At 38.8% G+C, this 8,731-nt stretch overlaps 1 protein-coding gene across 1 annotated transcript in view; it reads left to right on the forward strand.

The window, feature by feature from the left end:
• Positions 1–8,731, forward strand: part of LOC102000993 (protein argonaute-3) — a 92,258-nt gene that overhangs the window by 51,228 nt on the left and 32,299 nt on the right. The window contains exons 6-8 of the mRNA XM_013348320.2: positions 2,158–2,292; positions 7,694–7,781; positions 7,903–8,050. Coding sequence (XP_013203774.1) covers positions 2,158–2,292; positions 7,694–7,781; positions 7,903–8,050 — 371 coding nt within the window. The remainder of the gene's footprint in view (positions 1–2,157; positions 2,293–7,693; positions 7,782–7,902; positions 8,051–8,731) is intronic.

Genomic DNA, 8,731 nt, shown 5'->3' on the forward strand with positions numbered 1-8,731 from the left:
TTGTTTTTGTTTTGTTTTGCTTTTTGAGATGGGTGTCACTATGTAGCCCTGATGACCATGTAGAACTCATAGAGATCTGCCCACTTCTGCCTCATGAATTCTGGGGCTAAAGGCATGAATCACCTTCATCTTTGCTGGCATTTGCTTGTGCACAGAAATAGCCCCATAATTTTTCAGTAAAAGAATGTAATGTAGGGCTGGAGAGATGGTTCGGTGGTTAAAAGCACAGTCTGTCTGCCTGAATTCCATCTTCAGTATCCACATTGGGCAGCTCATAACCACCTCCAGCTACAGGGAGTTCAAACTCTCTCTGTCCTCTGAGGACATGCTCAAATGCAATGCCCTCCCATAGACACATATACATCCATAATTTTTTAATTAAAAAATATGTTAAATGTGGTGTATACACCTTTAATCCCAGCCCTTGGGGTTAGAAGGAGGTGTGTCTTTGTAAGTTTGAGGCCAACCTGGGCTACGTATTGAGTGCCAGACCAGCAAATGCTTCAAAGCGAGACCCTGTCCAAAAAAAAAAAAAAAAAAAAAAAAAGGAGATGTGTGGTCTACTAACCATCTTGTAATCTTGTAGTTCCAAAACCCAGAGATAAGAAACCACTTTTAAAATAATCATGCTGGTTAGTACACAGGTCGTTAACCCCCAGTTACTCAGAATCATTTGGCAGATACCACTGCTATGACCTGCGACTTGGGTTTAATATTGTCTTCTTAAGTCCTTGTTAAGGTAATGTATGCTCTCTCTAGAAGAAACTAGCATGGTAGCATAGGAAGCCTTATTTAAGAAATAATCCACTCTCTTCTCTGCTAAAGGACTTGGGCGTTCTTTGGCTTCACAAGTTCTTGTCTCATAGAACCCTTCACTTGTAGTGAAAGAGGTAGATTATAAAATCTATGGTATTTTTGTTCTTATACCTCAGAAATCCAATTGCTTTATTTTGGAAAACACACACATGTGTGCCAGGGGTATAATATATGTCATATGAATTCATATAAGGGACCATTTTTAACTGTACATAGTTAATTATGGAAATTTATTGATGAAGTTTCTGGGTTTTTAAATATTAATTTGTTACAGGCCATGGGAGTATACAGCAGGTGACAGTGTTAAACAGGCCAACCTACCAGATGAGAGATTCTCTAATGGGAAGCCCCACTTGGAAAAGCCTTGGGGTCACTGGCCGCAGATAACTGTCTCTGTCTGTAATTTCTCTCATGTAATTTCTCTTTATTTCTTTCCTAAGAACTGCTTTGGGTGTTTTTCCACTGCTTGTATGTTTATCTCGTTAAAATTTTCCATTTACTGGGCACATATATCTGTGGATGGTCACGAAGATGATCTTGATATGTAGAAAATATGCTAGGATATGCTTCATAACTAGATCTATTGTCTTACTAAGATTTCAAGGCATTTAAAAGCCTGCTTTGTTCTTTTTTCTCAGATCAACACAAGAAAATAACAAATTTCTCCTCAGCCTAAGACAAAATGCACACAGTTAGCTCATTATCACCTCAGAGCATGTTCAGACTAGACTAAAGGATTTTGTAAATGGATCATAAGTTTTAAACTTTACAGTTATTCACAAGGTCAGAGTTGCAGGCGTCTAAACAAGGTTATTAACACAAAGAAGCCTAAAATATCATGCCAATTCTTCATTTGCTAAGTCTAGCTGATAAAAGAACTATGTCTCATAGCCTGTCTCACTGGGCACCATGTGCCCGCCCTCTGGTCACAGTCTTACTTCAGAAACCTTAAAGCTTTGCGTTGCCATGGTAAAGGGTCCGGCCCTTACTGCTCACCCAAAGGAATGTGCTTTTGACCAATGAGATGTGACTCTTGTAACTTTTTATTATTACTTCAAGCTTCCTGTAAAAAGTGTATTTAAGCCAGGTGAGCAGAGAAGCAGAGAGAATTGAAACAGTGAAATAGAAAAAGATTTAGAACTACAGAATTAGGACAAGAAAATTAGAGAGGCAGAAGAATAAAGACCATGATTTGAACAGCATGTGTGTTGAGTTTATTCTGTAACCCCTCAGATAAGAAATTTTCTAAGTTCCTTTAACTATGCTGTGGCTTCTAACCTGAACCATGGGAGGTTGTTTTGTGAGCTGAAATTAATTTCTACTATCTGTGTTTTCTCTTAGTTTCTGCCACTGCCTTCTACAAAGCACAACCTGTAATTCAATTCATGTGTGAAGTTCTTGACATTCATAACATTGATGAGCAACCCAGACCTCTGACTGATTCTCATCGGGTCAAATTCACTAAGGAGATAAAAGGTGAGTTAATCAGCGTTTAGAAGACTATACTTTCAGACATCATTTCTGTAGTTTGTTACTAATTAGCTTTTTAAAACAGCCTGACTATAAAATGCATGGATGAGAAAACTTTCTATTAAAGTGTTTTTATAATTAGGATCAATCTGTGTGATATGTCCAATAGAATATAGATTAATTATAAAATGTTACATCAGATCCAGTGCTGTAGCTTCTTAGCTAATGGTTAGATGAAGACTGCTGAGCAATCCAGCTATGTTTTCGTTATTGTGAACACTGTCCTGTACTAGCTGGAGAGATGAGTGTGTCTCATGGGAAAGTGTTTCTCTAACACTATCTTTCCCAAGTAAGAATCTTATCTTTAAAATATTTTAACTTTAGAATTTGACTCACTCTTTGAGCATATTCTGTTTAATGATCTCATTATTTTTCTAGAATTACAGTTTTTTTTTAAATCTTATATCTTTGGAATTTGAGAATATAGAGTTCACCAGTTTTGTGTAACGTGCATTATAGAGGGACTATCTTCGTAGCTAAGATTTTTACAGTGGTGTTGCATCATATGTTCATTTCACTGAAAAAGTTGTATCTATGGTCCCTCAAATTAAAATCACTTTAATAGTGTTCTGATATTATATTCTGTGCGTACTTGCTCCTTCTGTATATTTTTAAGTGCATAAACCCATACACACTGTGGTTTATCAGCAATTTCAGGGATTTTTAAAAAGCAGTTTAATTGTGTATAATCCCCTCCTTATTTATGGCTTTAGTATCTAATCCTCAAGTAAAATGTAACCCCACTGTGTTTAGTGTAGTATGTAGTCATGAAGGAAAACCAGATATTGTCTAATAAGGAGTAACAAACTGTTTATATTAAATGCTACATTGTAAATAAACAGAAATAATTATGTTGTTTTATTTTAAGATTTTACCTATTTGTTGCAGATAATTTTCAGCTTGTGGTTTGAAGGAAGCACTCAAGTTTGTTCACTGAACATCTTTCAGTCCCCAAACCAATTAGAGTAGGTGAATACATCCTGCTTGTTCAGTTCTCATCCATCCTTTGCCATTCAGTAACAACAGAAAGGCGACGGTCATTGTAACAAAGCATTAGAAGGAAAGCCCTTCCTGTCTTGTTAATGAGCATCCATCTATCTCAAGCCCTATAATAAGTGCCGAAATAAGACACTGTTAAAGATGACTGTTTTGCAACCATATCATTGTCCTTTCATAATCTGTTTTAACTGCAGTTAGCACTGTCAGGAGGTTCGTGCATTACCTGCCATCGTATATGTGATCATCTAAATGCCATGGTTTCTAGTGGAGTTGCTGCTTAGTTACCACCTCTGATATCATGCAATCACTTACATTACTGTGCGGTAACTATGCAATCAACTCATATCACCACTCTATCACAGAAAATACAAGATGTACAGAACAAGGATTCAGCTGCTGCCCGGAGAGCATGGACTCGATCCTAACTGCAACTGCTCAGGGGCCCAAAGAAATGACTGAAAAATTGACTAGAAAGCATTATAAAGTTGATGTGATAGTGAAGGTAAAGCCAAGTTTATAGGTTAAATGTCTATTAAAGCCGAACATTTTGGTTGGATGGAGGGTTTGGGGAGGGACCTGGGCAGAGAATTATCTATTCCATTCTTTATAATTTTGACTTTTTGCTAGCCCCTGGACTTGGTATAATTGTTAGGTACCCTTGATCTTAAATTTGGGGTAGAAAATGTGGGTTGTATCTAAACCAGGGTATTTAAATCCATTAAAGTCAAGAAGACTGTTTTTAAAAAGAGGGGTTTTTAAAGTGCATCATGTATTCCTATCATAGGAGCTCAAAAAAATAGAGTTTTGTGTTCAGTGATGTTTGGGTTTAAGATTTAACTTACATAAGGGATTTGATGATAGCTACTAAATAGTGTCATAAATTATGTCATAATTAATATAAATTTTAGTATATTGATTGAATTCTAGTTAAACTTACTTCCAACTAGTTAGTAATAACTTTAGAGTAGTTTTTTTAATTTTTAAAATATTTTTAAAAGATTTATTTATTTATTATGTATACAGTGTTTTGCCTGCATATCTGCCTGCAGGTCAGAAGAGGGCACCAAATCTTATTACAGATGGTTGTGAGCAACCATATGGGTGCTGGGAATTGATCTCAGGACCTTTGGAAAAGTAGTCAGTGCACTTAACCACTGGGCCCTCTCTCCAGCCCCCGGGAGTAGTTTTTTTAACAGTAATTCTTGGGACTTACACAGCAGAAATATTGGAGGAAATGTGTGATAATTTTATGTATTTATAAGCACTAATTTTCTTTCAGTAAAAACTTGTTTTATGAGCTTGTTGAACCTCATTTATATAAAAATATTTTATATAAAACTATATTTTTTAAATCCTGGGAAAAACTTGAAAATAGTTAACTGGTTCAAATAACAGAAACTTATTTTATTACTTTCCCCCTAAACATAATATTTTTATGTTGCTTACTTCATATTATTGCTGTTTCCATAATTGTGGAAAAAACCATATTGTGATTTTTTTGGCTTCCTTAATCATAACATAATAAATATTTGAAATCTTAATTTTAGAAATGTATCTATAATGAAAAATTACTTCTCAGTGATTTGATTTTTTATTAAGAATACTTTTAAAGAAAAACCATTTACTATCCTAATTTGTGCTGATATATCAAAAGAAAATTATCATTTACTATGAGTATACTTTATATTTGGTACTATAATTAGGTAAGAAAACAAATTACACTGTGTTACAATTTCTCTTTCATTTTGTACTGGATAGTTCTTTGCTGAGTTGGGAGGTACAACTCTGCACTTTCTAGAATATTTGAAAGTGTCCAGCCCCTACTCACCAACTGCCAGTGATATCACCTAGTTTTAAGAGTCACAGAAGTCTTCCTGGGGCTTAGTGGTAAAGCACTTGCCTAATGTGTGTCACGACCCAGGATTTGCACACGCACACACACACGCACCCCTTCCCCAGGCATTACTCAATGGCCAGGGAGAGGTGGGCAAAGTCCGTTCAGATGAGAATTACTGCACCATAGGAATTACAGATATAAAAGTGAAATTGTTTAAAGTGTAATAACTATAATTTCTATTCAGAAACTAGAATTCCTCCATCTGTAACCTTCTAGACTCACTCTTCAGAGCCAGGCCAAACTTTAGGTTTGGACGTGTTTTTCTGTGAAGAGTAGCTTTTATATGTTAACTCCTTCAATGGTATATTGTATTGTTAACTCCTGGGCTACTGCATTGGCTAATATGGCAGCCAGGAGTTTGTGTAACTAATTTTATTAAAATTAAATTTTCTATCAGGCACATTAGCTGATTTCATGGAATCAGTAACAAATTCCTAATGATTGCCATGTTAGCACAAACAGAAACGTCATCTCAGGACACTGTTTCTCAGCGCTGCTTAAGAAAACCCTGCTGGGAATGGTGGCACACGCCTTTAATCCCAGCACTTAGAAGGCAGAAGCAGGGGGATCTCTGAGAGGTCAAGCGTAACCTGGTCGCAAGTTCCAGGACAGCCGGGACTCCACAGAGACTACTGTTCCTCCCCCACCCCCAATAAATAAAAATAAGAAACTTCCTGAAGACTGTCAATTGACGTGTCAGGCATGGAGGCACACCCTTGTAATCCCACACAACCGGGGAATGAGGAAGGTAGATAAATTCAAGACCACTGTGGCAACTCAGGCAGACCCTGTCTTAAAACAAACTGTAAAGGCTCCAGGGAGGATATAGCTTCATGGTAGGACCCTTGCCTGGTGTACACAAGGCCCTGAGTACCTGAAAAAATAATTTTTTTCTTCAGCTGAAGATTTAAAGCCCATTTCTTTACTTTCTAGAATTGGCCTGGAATCCTTGAATCACAAATGAACTACAAAGACCTAGAAATATTTAAAATTACATACTGGAGAAGTGGTTCAGTGGTTAGGAGCAATGGCTGCTCTTCCAGAGGACCCAGGTTCAATTCCCAGCACACACATGGCAGATCACAACTGTTTGTAATTCCAGTTCCAGAGGATCTGACACCCTAACACAGACATACACGCAGGCAAAACACCAATGCATATAAAATAAATAAATCTTAAAAAAAATTAGTTGCAAAATTATGTGTATACATTTTACTGAGAGTTTATTGCTTTCATCAGATTCTCAAAGGGGTCGGTGACTCCATAAGAAGGTAAATATCACCTGCTTTAAGAATTATTTGGGCCGGGCGATGGTGGCGCACGCCTTTAATCCCAGCACTCGGGAGGCAGAGGCAGGCGGATCTCTGTGAGTTCGAGACCAGCCTGGTCTACAGAGCTAGTTCCAGGACAGGCTCCAAAGCCACAAGAGAAACCCTGTCTCGAAAAAGCAAAAAAAGAATTATTTGGGGGCCAGAGAGATGGCTTAGTGGTTAAGAGCACTGACTGTGCTTCCAGAGGACTCAGGTTCAATTCTCAGCACCCACATGGCAGCTTACAACTGTCTGTAACTCCAGTTCCAAGGGATCTGACACCCTCACACCAATGCACATAAAATTAAATAATTGAATTCTTTAATCCCAGCACTCAGGAGGCAGAGGCAGGTGGATCTCCGTGAATTCAAGGCTAGCCTGGTCTACAAGCACTAGTTCCAGGACAGGCCCCAAAGCTACAGAGAAACCCTGTCACCAAAAACCAATAGGTAAACAAACAAATAAATAAAAAGAATTACTTGGAGGATCCCCAGGGTGGTGGCACACACCTTTAGTCCCAGCACTCACGAGACAAAGACAGGTGGGTCTTCTGCGAGTTCTAGGTCAGCCTGGTCTACATAGCAAGCTCCACTACAGCCAGAGATACATAGGGAGACCCTGTTTCAAAAACTACAAAAGAATTCTTTGGAGGGTTGACAAGATGGCTCAGTTGTTAGATTCACTTGCCATCAAGCTTGGCAATCTGAGTTTGGTCCCTAGAACCCACATGGTGAAAGAAAAGAACCGATTCCTACAAGGTGTCCTCTGACCTCCACGTTCATTTGTGCATGGGCATACACACACACACAAAGTAAATAAATAAATAAATAAATATTTCTGAGAATTAAGAATTATTTAGCTTCCATTCTATTAGCCACTATTGCTAAGAAAAATTAATAAATGAAGAAAAATGAATAAATTTAAAATGCTTAATAAAAAAGAAAAGTAGTTGGCATGGAAAGGTCAGTCATTATTAGAACGATTATTAGCAATGTCATATTTAAAACATCCTAGTATCACATTGCTCGTGACACAGATTTTTCTGCCAACTCAGAACTGAGATTTTTTTATAGTAGTGAACAACCTGGTTAAGTTTTTTTCCTGAAATTTCTGTAACCTTCATTTTTCTTGTTGGGAACAGGTCTGAAGGTTGAAGTGACTCATTGTGGAACAATGAGACGGAAATACCGTGTTTGTAATGTAACAAGAAGGCCCGCCAGCCATCAAACGTAAGAAAGGCTGGTGTCTCCCACACAGCCATTTGAGGCAGCTCACTCTAAGTAAGGGGTGGGTAGTTTGCTAGCTCACAAGAGGATAAGGGTTGCTCATGTCAGGTCTTCTTTTTTCCAGCTTTCCTTTGCAGTTAGAAAACGGGCAGACTGTGGAGAGAACTGTAGCACAGTATTTCAGAGAAAAGTACTCTCTTCAGCTGAAGTACCCCCACCTTCCCTGTCTGCAAGTGGGGCAGGAGCAGAAGCATACGTACCTGCCGCTGGAAGTAATGTCTTTAACTGCTTATGGCTACTTCTGTTCGTCCTCTGTGTGTGTGTGCACACGTGAGTGTGTGGGTGTGAACACATGCACGCGCCGTGAGTGAGTGTGAGTGTGTGTGGTGTCTGTGTGTGTGCACGCATAGGCCAGAGGAGGACATCAAGAGCCTTCCTGTATTGCAATCCATCTAGTTGTTGAGACAAGGTCTCTCAGTGAATCTGGAACTTACTATTTGAGCTGGGCTCCTCTAGAACCCTCCAGGATCCTGTTCCCCCTCTTCCCGCAGCTCTGAGGTTATAGGTGTGCACCACCATGCCTAGCTGTTCACATTAGTGCTAGGGATCTGAACTCGGTCCCTATGCAGCAAGCACTTGACCCACAGACCTGGCTCTGTTCACTACTCTTCTAGGGTCTTTTATGGCCTGTGATGTCTCTGAGTCTCACATTTATTTGGAATTTGAACCATTTTTAATTCTGATTTTTTTTCTAAAATTTCAGTAAATAAAATAGCATGTATCTTAGTCAGAGTGCCTGTTGCTGCGATGAAACATCACAACTGGCAGCAGCTTGGGGGGGGGCAAGGGTTTGCTTGGTTTACACCTTCACATGGTTGTTCATCATCAAAGGGAGTCAGGACAGGAGCTCAAGGATCCTGGAGGCTGGAGCAGATGCAGAGACCATGGAGGGG

The sequence above is a fragment of the Microtus ochrogaster genome, chromosome 10 (genome assembly GCF_000317375.1).
Source record: "Microtus ochrogaster isolate Prairie Vole_2 chromosome 10, MicOch1.0, whole genome shotgun sequence".
NCBI classification, from domain to species: Eukaryota; Metazoa; Chordata; class Mammalia; order Rodentia; family Cricetidae; genus Microtus; species Microtus ochrogaster.